General features: G+C 46.9%; 1 protein-coding gene across 3 annotated transcripts in view; it reads right to left on the bottom strand.

The window, feature by feature from the left end:
* LOC141047240 (uncharacterized) overlaps positions 1-14,540 on the bottom strand; it is a 640,258-nt gene that overhangs the window by 347,326 nt on the left and 278,392 nt on the right. For 2 of the 3 annotated variants that reach the window (XM_073542229.1, XM_073542226.1), the window contains exon 1: positions 1,516-1,596. The exons of the other annotated variant lie outside the window; for it this stretch is intronic. In XM_073542229.1, coding sequence (XP_073398330.1) covers positions 1,516-1,565 — 50 coding nt within the window. In that variant the 5' untranslated portion in view covers positions 1,566-1,596. Of the gene's footprint in view, positions 1-1,515; positions 1,597-14,540 lie in introns of those variants that run through there. 3 annotated transcript variants of the gene reach the window in all.

Here is a 14,540-nt window from a genome sequence, read left to right as displayed (position 1 = left end):
TGCTGATATAAAGTAAACATGTGGGAAATGTTACTTATTAAGTTTTTTGTGTGCCATCTCTTTGTGATTTAAGGGCATAAAAATTCAATGTTGGAAAATTGCAAAATTTTCTACATTTTTGCCAAATTTTCATTCTTTTCACAAATAAGCGCAAGTTATATGAATGAATTTTTACCACCAACATGAAGTACAATATGTCATAAGAAAACAGTGTCAGAATCACCGGGATCCATAGAAGCGTTCCAGAGTTATGACCTCATAAAGGGACAGTGGTCAGAATTGAAAAAATTGGCCCGGTCATGAACGTGCAAACCACCCTTGGGGGTAAAGGGGTTAAAATGGACTGGTTGGAGACTTTGACCAACAAAGGAAAGTTAATGGAGAAATTCTTTACTAGATGGTCATTCTTTATTCCTTCTATAGACAGAGACTAAGAATAGACTTAAGAAGCAATTCAAAGGCACCAACTGGTACTTGCTACAAAGCGTTGGAGGACACGCCCCAATTTAAAGACATTCTTCAAATGATGACACCGGCAGGGAAGGGCGGGGAGGGATACGGGAAAGGGCGGGATTACTGTTCAATGTCATGAGCATACTATAACTGTATATGCCTTTTTCTTTCATGTTAAATTTAATTAAAAGTTTAAAAAAAAATAAAAAATCTTTTGGCCGAAACAAAAGCTGCCGACTATACGTGTGGTCTGGTGATGGGAACTGTTAATGTGTGATTGGTGAGAACATGGTGCAGAAATGGAGTCTTCCAGGGGAAGGCGGTGGGACCGTGAACAGTTCGAGGGGTGGAGCCTGGGCGGAGTCTCAAGGGGGCCCCGAAAATTCCTAGTGACAGCCCTGATATAGTGGTACGGGTGGTAGCATATTGTAAAGCTACTTTTACACATGCCGGGTTTTTGCGGCCCGTTCGTACAACCTTCTCGGTTTTTCCCTGTTGTAACAAATTGCAGGGGAAAAAACAGCGATCTGCAAATACGGTGTACCGCAAAGACAAGCTACCGTTGGTTTAAATGGAGGCCGTGTCCATGAGCTGTGAAAAATAGCAGCAAGGTCGATATACGGCTGTATAGACGGCACTCCCGGCCATACGGCACACGGCGTTCGGATGTAGTTTTGGCGCCCCATACAAATGTATTGGGGCCGCAAAAACAAGGAAAGCAGCAGAAGGGGCATCTTGTAATATCATCCTGTGTATGGAGGAACATTATACTGTGTGGGGGCCAAGAAAGGGGAACTGGACTATGAGAGCATCACACGTTTCCTCCACAAACCCCTAAATATAACATTATATACCAACCCCACAATCTGTGACTCTTCGGGATAAATCGCGCTCTCACCATTGGATTAGAGCTGATAGTATGGAGCTAAAGAGACTAAACAGACTTTCTGTCCCCTCCATAAAGGGGCACTTTCTCGTGTTTGTCAGAACTGTCCGAGGATTATTAGAGGGGATAGTTTCCCCCCAATTAGAAGGGACACCTGTGGATATTGGGGTCTTTACCTGCTACAGTCCTGGTGTGGAGCCTCCACCCGCAGAGCCGCACTCCACATATATGGCTGCTCTGTGCGCACAGGACCTGTGATGAGGTCACAGGAGGGGAGGAGTCAGGGGTCACATGATCAGGGGCCTCAGTGTATGCAGGACTCTGCTGTGCTGGTTGTCATGGTGCTGGATGAGGGGAAGTTTATGTGTGGGGTCAGGAGGGGTTTACAGGGTGGATGTAGCAGAACTGTGTGTGTACAAGGTGTACGGAGCGGAGCCGCGTGTGTACGAGGTGTACGGAGCGGAGCCGTGTGTACGAGGTGTACGGAGCGGAGCCGTGTGTGTACGAGGTGTACGGAGCGGAGCCGTGTTGTGTAAGAGGTGTACGGAGCAGAGCCGTGTGTGTACGAGGTGTACGGAGCAGAACCGTGTGTGTACGATGTGTACGGAGCGGAGCCATGTGTGTACGAGGTGCACGGAGCAGAGCTGTGTGTATGAAGTGTACGAAGCGGAGCCGTGTGTACGAGGTGTACGAAGCAGAGCCGCGCGTGTATGGACAGGGCTGTATTTAGAGTTTATGCTGCCCTATTTTTTTTTTTAACCACTTTCTGACATCCGACATACAGTCATGGCCAAAAGTTTTCAGAATGACACAAATATTAATTTTTACAAAGTCTACTGCTTCATTTTTTCTAATGGCAATTTGCATATACTCCAGAATGTTATAAAGAGTGATCAGCTTAACAGCAATTACTTGCAAAGTCAATATTTGCCTAGAAAATGAACTTTATCCCCCAAAACACATTTCAACATCATTGCAGCCCTGCCTTAAAAGGACCAGCTAACATCGTTTCAGTGATTGCTCCATTAACACAGGTGTGGGTGTTGATGAGGACAGGGCTGGAGATCAATCTGTCATGATTAAGTAAGAATGACACCACTGGACACTTTAAAAGGAGGCTGGTGCTTGGCATCATTGTTTCTCTTCTGTTAACCATGGTTATCTCTAAAGAAACACGTGCAGTCATCATTGCACTGCACAAAAATGGCCTAACAGGGAAGAGTATCGCAGCTAGAAAGATTGCACCTCAGTCAACAATCTATCGCACAATCAAGAACTTCAAGGAGAGAGGTTCCCTTGTTGCCAAAAAGGCTCCAGGGCGCCCAAGAAAGACCAGCAAGCGCCAGGACCGTCTCTTAAAAGTGTTTCAGCTGCGGGATCGGGCTACCAGCAGTGCAGAGCTTGCTCAGGAATGGCAGCAGGCAGGTGTGAGTGCATCTGCATGCACTGTGAGGCGGAGACTCTTGGAGCAAGGCCTGGTCTCAAGGAGGGCAGCAAAGAAGCCACTTCTCTCCAGAAAAAACATCATGGACAGACTGATAATCTGCAAGAGGTACAGGGAGTGGACTGCTGAGGACTGGGGTAAAGTCATTTTCTCTGATGAATCCCCTTTTCGATTGTTTGGGACATCTGGAAAACGGCTTATTCGGAGAAGACCAGGTGAGCGCTACCACCAGTCTTGTCTCATGCTAATTCTCAAGCATCCTGAAACCATTCATGTGTGAGGTGGCTTCTCAGCCAAGGGAATGGGCTCTCTCTCAGTCTTGCCTAAAAACACAGCCATGAATAAAGAATGGTACCAGAATGTCCTCCAAGAGCAACTTCTCCCAACTGTCCAAGAGCAGTTTGGCGATCAACAATGCCTTTTTCAACATGATGGAGCACCTTGCCATAAAGCAAAGGTGATAACTAAATGGCTCAGGGAACAAAACATAGAGATTTTGGGACCATGGCCTGGAAACTCCCCAGATCTTAATCCCATTGAGAACTTGTGGTCAATCATCAAGAGACGGGTGGACAAACAAAAACCTTCAAATTCAGACAAAATAAAAGCATTGATTTTGCAAGAATGGACTGCTATCAGTCAGGATTTGATCCAGAAGTTGATTGAGAGCATGCCAGGGAGAATTGCTGAGGTCCTGAAGAAGAAGGGTCAACACTGCAAATTGTCACGGTCACGTGTGTCTGGACGCAGATGTTTCCGCAAGGCGAACCCATGTGACACATGTGACCGTGACATTATCACAGGCCCTACAGTTTTTTTTCTGGTGAGCTTTGGCCATGTGGAGACCTAAGGTATTTGCTGCCGGGCCTCACTGAGGTGTGGGGAGCGGCAAGGTGTGTTAGTGCCGCTGCAGCAGCAGTTATCACGGTCTAGGGCCTCTGCTCAGGTAACCAGGAAATTAAAATGGCGGCTTTGGCAAATTGCGGGTCTGGCAAAAGCCCCTGGAGTCGCTGCTGGGGAGCAGGACTTGCTCATGCACGTGGGCGTACCCAGGCAGGTGGGAGGAATGGTGCCCCACGGAGCTGCTTGGTGTTCCCCGAGGTGAAGGGGTGCGTTCCAGTGATGAGCAGACTGATGTAGAGTCCGCGGGGTTTACGCCAAATCTTCAAATACCACCGTAGAAGCCGCCCCTCCTGGCCGTGTGGAGGCGACCAGTGAGTGTATATTTCCTCCATATGCGTTCCCTCTCCTCCTGGTCTGAGTAGCAGGTGTGCTGCGGGGGAGTAGGGACAAATCTCAACCCTCGCCATTAAACCAACCCTGGGAGGCGTAGACCTCATGGTGAAGAGGGTTGGAGGGTGGTGACCCCTTGGTGAATAGCGGGGGTGTGAGTGTGGTGACTCAGGGGGACGCCTCTGTTATCAGGTCCTGAATGAGTTCACCAATTTTTTGACAAACGAATGTGTGTAATAAACGTTCAGGTCCGGACCTGTGTGTGAACGAGCGTGTATGTGTGCCACCAAAAAACATCCTGTGGAAGTGTGTTGTGGAGCCTGATCAGCTCATAACAAACAAACATACACATACATTAACTCGTTCCCCAGGTCGGCGCTGTGGAGATGAGTGGTGCCTCCAAAATGAACTTTATTGCCAATTCCAGCGGTGCGTTTGTCATAAACCTGAAGTGTCAGGTAATGGTGGGGTGAACTCAGGGTCTGGGCGTCCCCGCTGTAGGTGTTTCCCTAATGAGGGGTGGTCTTGAGGGTCCAGAGGCCCCTCATTAAGGAGGGGGTACTGTCATGATCTGACAGTTTTAAATTGCACTGGGTGAACTTTTTTTACTTTGGAAAGTTCCAAGGTGTCTTGACTGTCCCCGGTGGTGGGTAGGTGTATTGCACTTTAGGTTTTTGTGCACTTAATTAGGGATCAGGTGTGACACCCTATAAAGGTGTGCTAGGGGTGTGCAATCACTGCCTGTGATATTGTGAGATTGTTCACTTTGAGTTGGAGAGCCTGGATGAAGGATGGAGCTGGTGAGGAGTCCTGCGCAGCTTAGCCAGGGGGGATGTGTTTCAGCTATGGTGTCTGGACGAAGGGCTGGCATGGCGTGGTGGAGTCGCAGTGATGGTGTCAGCGGGAAGTGTCTGCATGGGCTGGTGGAGTGGCTACTATGGAGAGTGGCACTCACCATGTGGGACTTGGTTGCTGAGCTGGACTCAAGCATGCTTGACTTCGTGGCAGAAGCTGAACACTTCCTTGGGACTCTGGTACTAAGCAGCTGCAACTGGTGTTGGACTCTGCTCCAAGGCTGCACTAAGGTGAAGGATCCTGTTATGGTGATGGATCCAGGTGGAGAAGATGCACTCAGGTGGAGGGCTCTGTTGCTAGGAGCGCACGCAACAGAGCAAAGCTAAGTGGTGTTTCCCCTGTATTGTCTCTTTCCTCATGTGTGTTATTAGTGCAGTGGTGGGATTAGTCTCCGCACCGACCCATTCCCTAGTGAGGGTTTAGGGTCAGGGTGAGCAAGGGCGTTAAGGTACGCGTGCGGCGACAGGTGCGGAGCCTGTTTAGGGAATGTAAGGAGTGCAGGGACACTGGCTCAGGGGAGCTTAGGAGGTCTCCATGTCCCCATTCCCTATCGCAGGGCCCACCATTGTTAAAGTTTCCCAGGTTTCCCCTTTATTATTTAAATTCGCCTTACTGGAGGCGGGGTTTCCAGATTTTATGTATAACGTGTAATTCCCAAATTCGCCAGGTGGAGGCGGCGTATCCACCTGCACGTTTTATTATTTAAATGCGCCCCACTGGAGGCGGTGTATCCAGGGTCACGTGTGTCACATGGGTTCGCCTTGCGGAAACATCTGCGTCCTGACACGCGTGACCATGACACAAATATTGACTTGCTGCATTAACTCATTCTAACTGTCAATATAACCTTTTGTTACTCATAATATGATTGCAATTATATTTCTGTATGTGATAAAAACATCTGACAAACACACATAAAAACCAGAGGGCAGCAGATCATGTGAAAATATAATATTTGTGTAATTCTCTAAACTTTTGGCCATGACTGTACTATCCCGTCCACAGTACCCGGGCCCATATGACCATGGACGGGATAGTACATCAAGCCCTTTACTGCGATACCGCAACAAGTCGCGGTGATCGCATTAAAATTCTGACGCCATCTCACCTTACAGAAGATGACGTCGGCCTCCCGGGCTGCGATCCCGCCTCCCGGCATCCAGAGTGCTGTGATTGGCTGTTCAATTCTGAACAGCCAATCGCAACATTTCTCATTGTTTCAGCCAATGAGCTTGGCTGAAACAATGAAGTCCTAGGCTAGGATCGGAGTACCGATGTACTCGATCCTAGAGCCGGTGCCTGGAAAAGCCCCCGGATTGGCGCGATTGCCGATCTAATCGATCGCGTCAATCGCAGCGCACAGCGCCGCTATATCGCCGCTGTGCCCTGCCAGTACCGGCCTGGATCGGTGCTATATTAGCACCGATCCTAGGCTAGAGCCTGGTGCAGGCCCAGCAGGGCCTGCAGGAGTTGGTTGGCATGATCGATTAGATCGGCGATCGCGCCAACCACAGGGCACAGCTGCGGTCACGATGTGACCGCTCTGTGCCCTTCTGGTGACCTGGGCATGACCTGCCTAAGAATCGGAGCTGTGAGCTCTGCTCCTAGGCAGTTGCCATGGTCACAAGGCAGATCAGGGATTGGTGGATCGATGTAATCATTCGATCCCACCAATGACAGGTCACAGCAGCGATGTGACCGCTCTGTGACCTGCCCCTGACCTGTCTGCAGGGGTCTTCACTCTAGCTGAGGATTTCTGCAGAGAGGTTGGACGCAGCAAGAGCTCCTGTGCTGGGTATTGTGGTGCCACAACTTGTAGCATCACAATCCCTGCAGAAAAGAAAGAAGAAAGAAAAAAACGCCAACCGTAAGTGTTTCTGATCCCTGATCCCCTGCCCAATCTATCTTCACCCCCCATCTATCTTCATCCTCCATCCCTCCTTCCCCCTCTTTTTACCCCCTTCCACCCCCCTTTTGTGCCTTCGTGCGCAGTCGCCGAGCGTTGATCGGTGACGCAGTTCACCGATCAACACTCGTGCTCGCTTTTTTTTCCTTATCAAAGCTTATCAAAGCTTGTGCCTGCCGTTTTTCATTTTTTTCACCCCCCTTTGTGCCACCTAACTACAACCCTAACTGATCCCTGCCCAATCTCTCTTCATCCACCCCAATCCCCCATTCCCCTTTCCCCTATTTTTACCCCCTCCACCCCTTTTGCGCCGCCTCCGTGCGCAGCCGAAGAGCGTTGATCGGTGACGCAGTTCACCGATCAACACTCGTGCTCACTTTTTTTTCCTTAGCCCACTTTGTGCCACCTCCATACACACATCCTGCAGCTGCAAAACTTGGATAAGTGACACGTCACTTATCAAAGCTTGTGCCTGCCGTTTTTCATTTTTTTCACCCCCCTTTGTGCCACCTAACTACAACCCTAACTGTTTATCCCTGCCCAATCTCTCTTCATCCACCCCAATCCCCCATCCCCCTTTTTTGTATCCCCCTCTTTTTTCTCAGCCCCCTTAGCACCAACTCCGCACACACATCCCTGTTATGAGTTCATTTTCCCCTTCACCATTGAGGTCTGATGAACTCCCTCTTCTGGTGAAGGAAGGTAGTGAGGCTGATTACCAAGCACCTGAGCTGGGAGAGGATGACTGGGCGACGGGGATCTCTGACTGGATATAAGGCAGCTGACGCCCTTCTGCCTCGCTGGTGATTTCTCTGAGGAATTCTAGGAGACCAGTCTGATTCCAGCTACTCAAAAGCTAAGTTTTCTGCTTTGCCTTTTTGCATTTGTGTTTTGGTTTTAGTTTGCCTTGCTTTTCTGGATTCTGCCATTCCCTGCTGGGGTGAGCTGAATTCCTTTTTGTCGGTTTGCTCTGTCTTTAGAAAATACCTGAGTACTGACATAGTCTTTTTGAAGCCTAGCGTCTTCAGGGCCTTTTTCCCTGTCAGTCTGTTGGCTCTTATTTTGATAGGGTTTTTTGCGGATTGCAGACAGCAGCCTTCCTATCCTGTCCTATCTAGTTAGCTTGGGCCCCATCATTTGCTCAGTCTATCTTTCTATCTGTGTTAGTGTTTTTTCTTCTTGCTTCACCATCATTATATGTTGGGGGCTGCCTATTGCTTTGGGGTCTGCTCTGGGGCAGTTTAGATTTCCCTTTCTGTCTTTAGGCTAGGCAGTTCTCTGGCTGTGATCGAGGGGTCTAGGGCATCGTAGGAACCCCCCACGGCTACTGCTAGTTGTTGTTGATAGGTTCAGGGGTCTGCAATCCGATAGCTGCCAACTTCTCTGGTTTTCTGGACTTAGCTAGCATTTCTGTTTTCGCCTCCTATGGTGACTCATTCATAACACATCCCCCAGCTGCCAAACTTTCATAAGTGACTCAGTTCACTTATCAGAGTTTGTGCCTGCCGTTTTCCTTTTTTTTTCACCCCCCTTTGCGCCACTTCGTGCGCACATCCAGCAGCCTAATTTTGATAAGTGACACTTATCAGCTAGGGCCTGCTGTTTTAGACTTTTTTCCACAGCTTTTTCTTTACAGAAAGTTTACACCAATCACTTTGCCCCCCCCCCACACGTACACATACAGTTTTCAATAAAGTGTACACCCAAGCACCATATTTACACAAAAATGTCATCAAATTCATCCCAACAGCGCTATTCAATGGAGGAGGCATATGCTATACTTGCCTCCGACACTGATAGCGAGGATGGTGATCCCAATTTTCTTTATTTTTCGGATTCTTCATCCTCTTCATCTTCCTCCTCGGGTCCTGCAGAACCGCCATTCAGAAGCTCCAGGACAGAAGATGAGGCAGCGCCCACCATGCCCGCAGCTGACCCAGTGCTCCCCGTATGGACCTCGCCCCCCGAAAATTATGAGCCACTGATTCCTGATTTTGTGGCAGAATCAGGAATCAAGTTTGACACCACCAGCCTCACAGAAATTGACTTTTTCAAAGTCTTTTTCTCTGAGGATTTTGTCAACCTCATGATGGAGCAAACTGATTTGTACGCTTGTCAATTTTAGGAGCAAAACCCGCGTTCATCATTTTCAAACTGGTCTCCTGTAGACGCAGTTGAATTGACGCAGTTTTGGGGCCTGGTCCTCCACATGGGTATCCAGAAAAAGCCTGAAATTCGGCAATATTGGAGTGTTGATATTTTATACAACACTCCAGTGTTCCGAATGGTCATGGCCCGGACGCGTTTTGAGGCCATCCACAAGTTTCTGCATTATACTGATAATGCACAGTGTCCCTCATGAGATGACCCCAACTTTGAGCATCTTTTCAAAGTTCGGCCGGTCATCGAACACTTCAACAAAAAGTTTGCTGAAGTGTACATGCCCCAAAGGGACATCTGCATGGATGAGTCCTTGGTTCACTTCAAGGGAAGGCTGCGATTCCATCAATACCTGCCCAGTAAGACGGCCAGGTACGGAATCAAACTCTATAAGCTGTGTGAGGGTACCTCAGGGTACAGCCACAGGTTTAGAGTTTATGAAGGGAAGGACACCCGGATTGAACCCCCTGAGTGTCCTCCTTTCCTGAGAGTGAGTGGGAAAATTGTGTGGGATTTGGTGCACCCACTGCTGGATAAAGGTTATCACCTCTGCACTGATAACTTTTATACCAGCATCCCACTCTACAAATCCCTCTCTGAGCGACGTTCCGCAGCCTGCGGTACTGGCCGCAAAAATCAGAGAGGCCTCCCGAAGACGCTACTTGGGCAGATGCTCCGAAAAGGTGAGAGCAGAGCCCAATGTAGCGACCACCTGCTGGTGGTCAAGTACAAGGACAAGAGAGATGTCCATCTCTTGACCACCATACACGGTGATGGCAGTACCCTCTGCACTGTACGGGGTACCTCTAGACAGGTCCACAAACCGACATGTGTAGTGGGGTACAACAAAAACATGGGGGGCGTTGATCTCTCTGATCAACTCCTCCAACCGTACAATGCATTGAGGAAGGCCAAGGTGTGGTATAAAAAGCTGGCCGTGCACATCATCCAAATGGCAATGCTCAACGCATTCCTGCTGTCACAATGTGCATGCCCCAGCGATACGTCGTACCTTCAGTTCCAGGAGGTAGTGGTTAAGGCAATGATGTTTGGCGCTCAGGAAGGAGCGGGCCCTAGTACTTCTGGAACTGAAGGTGCTCGTATTGTACCAGGTCAGCATTTTCCAGGGGTGGTCCCGCCAACCCCAAGAAAAGGTAAGCCGCAAAAAAGGTGTCGAGTGTGTTACAAAAAAAGAATACGCAGGGACACCACTTATCAATGCGACACCTGCCCCGAAAAACCTGGCCTGTGTATGAAGGATTGCTTCAAATTGTACCACACCTCCATGCACTACTAATTTACATTAAATTAGTTGGGGGCACACCTAGATTTGTTCTTTGGGGGTCTAGTATCCAAAATGATGTCACATGTGGGTTTTTTTCCTGTTTAGGCACATCAGGGGCTCTGCAAACGGAACATGACGCCAGCAGACCATCAAAGTCTGCATTCCAAAGCGACACTACTTCCCTTTCGAGCCCCGCCGTGTGCCTAAACAGTTTTTTCCCACATGTGGGGTACCAGAGTACTCAGGACAAATAGGACAATGATTTTTGGGGTCCAATTTCTCCTGTTACTCTTGGGAAAATTAAAAATTGGGGACTAAATGATCATGTGGGAACAAAACAGGACTTTATATTTTCACGCCCGGGCATTATAATCTTTAGTGAAACACTTGGGGGTTCAAAGTGCTCACCACACATCTAGATAAGTTCCTTAGGGGGTCTAGTTTCCAAAATGGGGTCACTTATGGGGGGTTTCTACTGTTTAGGAACATCAAGGGCTCTGCAAACGGAACATGACTCCCGCAGACCATTCCATCAAAGTCTGCTTTCCAAAACGTCATTACTTCCCTTTCGAGCCCTGATGTGTGCCCAAACAGTAGCTTTCTCCTACATGTCGGGTATCAGCATACTCAGGACAAATTGGATAACGACTTTTGGGGTCCAATTTCTCCTGTTACTCTTGGGAAAATTAAAAATTGGGGACTAAATGATCATTTATGTGGGAACAAAACAGGACTTTATATTTTCACGCCCCGGCATTATAATCTTTAGTGAAACACTTGGGGGTTCAAAGTGCTCACCACACATCTAGATAAGTTCCTTACGGGGTCTAGTTCCCAAAATGGGGTCACTTGTGGGGGGTTTCCACTGTTTAGGCACATCAGACGCTCGTCAAACGCGACATGGCGTCCGATCTCAATTCCAGCCAATTATAGGTTGAAAAAGTCAAACAGGGCTCCTTCCCTTCTGAGCCCTGCCATGTGCCCAAACAGTGGTTCCCCACATATTGGGTATCAGCGTACTCAGGACAAATTGGACAACTTTTGGGGTCCAATTTCTCCTGTTACCCTTGGGAAAACAAAATATTGGGGACTAAATGATCATGTTTGTGGAAAAAATATTTTTTATTTTCACGCCCGAGCGTTATAAACTTCCGTGAAGCCCTTGGGGGTTCAAAGTGCTCACCACACACCTAGATAAGTTCCTTAGGGGTCTAGTTTCCAAAATGGGGTCACTTGTGGGGGATTTCCACTGTTTAGGCACATCAGACGCTCATCAAACGCGACATGGCGTCCGATCTCAATTCCATCCAATTTTAGGTTGAAAAAGTCAAACGGGGTTCCTTCCCTTCTGAGCCCTGCCATGTGCCCAAACAGTGGTTCCCCCCACATATTGGGTATCAGAGTACTCAAGACAAATTGGACAACAACTTTTGGGGTCCAATTTCTCCTGTTACCCTTGGGAAAACAAAATATTGGAGACTAAATATCATTTTTGTGGAAAAAATATGATTTTACAGTATATTTTCACGCCCAGGCGTAATAAACTTCTGTGAAGTCTTTGGGGGTTCAAAGTGCTCACCACACATCTAGATAAGTTCCTTAGGGAGTCTGGTTTCTAAAATGGGATCACTTGTGGGGGGTTTCCACTGTTTAGGCACATCAGACGCTCGTCAAACGCGACATGGCATCCGATCTCAATTCCAGCCAATTTTAGGTTGAAAAAGTCAAACAGGGCTCCATCCCTTCTGAGTCCTGCCATGTGCCCAAACAGTGGTTCCCCCCCACATGTTGGGTATCAGCGTACTAGGACAAATTAGACAACAACTTTTGTGGTCCAATTTCTCCTGTTACCCTTTGGAAAATAAAAAAATTGTTGCTAAAATATCATTTTTGTGACTAAAAAGTTAATGTTCATTTTTTCCTTCAATGTTGCTTCTGCTCCTGTGAAGCACCTGAAGGGTTAATAATCTTCTTTAATGTAGTTTTGAGTAGCTTCAGGGGTGCAGTTTTTAGAATGGTGTCACTTTTGGGTATTTTCTGCCATATAGACCCCTCAAAGTGACTTCAAATGTGAGGTGGTCCCTAAAAAAAATGGTTTTGTAAGTTTTGTTGTAAAAATGAGAAATCGCTGGTCAACTTTTAACCCTTATAACTTCCTAACAAAAAAAAAAATGTTGTTTCCCAAATTGTGCTGATGTAAAGTAGATATGTGGGAAATGTTATTTAGTAACTATTTTGTGCCACATATTTCTCTGTTTTAAGGGCATAAAAATTCAAGGTTTGAAAATTGCAAAATTTTCAAAATTTTCGGCATATTTCTGTTTTTTTCATAAATAAATGCAAGTTATAGCGAAAAAATTTTACCACTAAAGTGAAGTGCAATATGTCACGAGAAAACAATGTCAGAATCGCCTAGATCCGTTGAAGCGTTCCAGAGTTATAACCTCATAAAGGGACAGTGGTCAGAATTGTAAAAATTGGCTCAGTCATGAACGTGCAAACCACCCTTGGGGGTAAAGGGGTTAAAGAGTGTTTGTCTTCATTTTTTACATTCTATCTATGGATGTATCTATCTTTATCTTTGCACATCTAACACCTAAACATCTGTCATTTGTATTCTTCATTCTATTCCAGTACTTGTCACACTGATGGTGCGCATGGACATACATATGCCACACGTTATGGTGTCACGTGGTCCAACGGATTGTGCGCGGACAGCGATCACACCGATGCTGTTTTTCCAGTACCAGAAATATCAGGACGTATGAAGGGTGCCTTACACATTTCTCGACAACCCTATAAGTTACTCAGCATCTTGGCCTATGCGGAGATACTTATCTTATGAAGGCAGATACTTATTCATCATGCAATGCTAGCAGGGAGGCTTCAGATTGGCTCCAAATTTATTCTGCAGCAGGACAACGTCAAACATACAACCAATGTCGTTAAGAACTATCCCTCGGTGTAAGGTTAAACTGAAGAATAGTATACCTAATCTGGGTGCCCTTGAGTCAGTGGGGAGTGACTAAGGGTGAAATAATCAAGCAAGATGTTTTCCCTGATGATTTTGACCCAGTTAGGCTGTGTGCACACGCTGCGGATTCTGCTGTGAATCCGCAGCGGATTTGGCCGCTGCGGATCCGCAGCAGTTTTTGCTGCGGTGTACAGTACCCTTTAAACCCTATGAAAAAAAAAACCCCACTGTGCAGACACTGGGGAATTTTCCGCGCGGATTTGCTGCAGTTTCAAAACCGCAGAAAGAATTGACATGTCATTCTTTCTACGGATTCCGCAGTGGTTTGCCATCTCCTCCATTGTGAAGATGAAAAACCGCAGGGCAAAACCGCAGGATAATCCGCAGGTAAACCACAGGTCTTTTGACCTTCAGATTTACCTGCAGATTTTACAAAATCCGCGCGGCCAAATCCGCAGAGCAATCCGCAGCGTGTGCACGCAGCCTTAGAGCGGTTAACAGAGAATGTGATCAACTGCATTAAAACAATCAACAATGGAGTGGCAGGGTTATTCATAATGCGTTCATACATTTTTCTGCTATTGGTTTATTTCAATTACTATGTCCAAATATTTTGAAAGTTATTAAGGGTCGGTTTTAATGTTGATGTTTTGTTGTGTATAGCTTTTAATTACTCCTTATTTATAGTATCTTTCTCTTTATATATACTCATAACTTTTCCGGTAGTAGAAAGTTGGTTTAAGAAATGATTCCTGCACAGCACAGCTACTGGATATAACGGTGGTTTCTAGACCCAAAAAACTGTGAATTGGTGAATTATTAGCGCTGGCTACGATGCATGCGGCATAATAGTTTTTGAGGCATGACAGATGTCATTATACAGGTATTCAGACTGTGGCTACCACCTTATTATGGTTTACTTTTCACGTTCCCCATGATGGGATCCTCATTGCAGGATATCTAGTGACTGTTACTTTGCTTTAGTTATAGTACTATTGATCATAATTTGGTAGAGTTGCATTGATAAATTATTCTGTTGGAGCTCTGGAATTGTGTTACTTGTAGGCACAGTCTTTCCATAGCATGTAGAAATGGTTGATGGCTTTATTAGGCATGGATGATGGCGGTCGAGTCCATTTAAGGTGTCAAATGGCCTCTCTGGTGGCAGTTTAGGAGTCGGGTGAAAGTTACAGACAAGTTAAGGTGGACTCATTTTACCTAATAGAGGAAATAAAAACCTCATGGTGGTGACCAGGCTTGGCTTTGGTGGCCAGCCTCAAGGACGTTGTAATGGTAACGTTAATCAGGGGCGGGCACAGTGGTTAAGCACAGGAGTGAGGATAA

The sequence above is a fragment of the Dendrobates tinctorius genome, unplaced genomic scaffold (assembly GCF_039654945.1).
Source record: "Dendrobates tinctorius isolate UK_male_01 unplaced genomic scaffold, ASM3965494v1 ptg000126l, whole genome shotgun sequence".
NCBI lineage: Eukaryota > Metazoa > Chordata > Amphibia > Anura > Dendrobatidae > Dendrobates > Dendrobates tinctorius.
The sequence above is the reverse complement of the archived record's forward strand: the minus strand, read 5'-3'. Positions and strand labels throughout refer to the sequence as shown.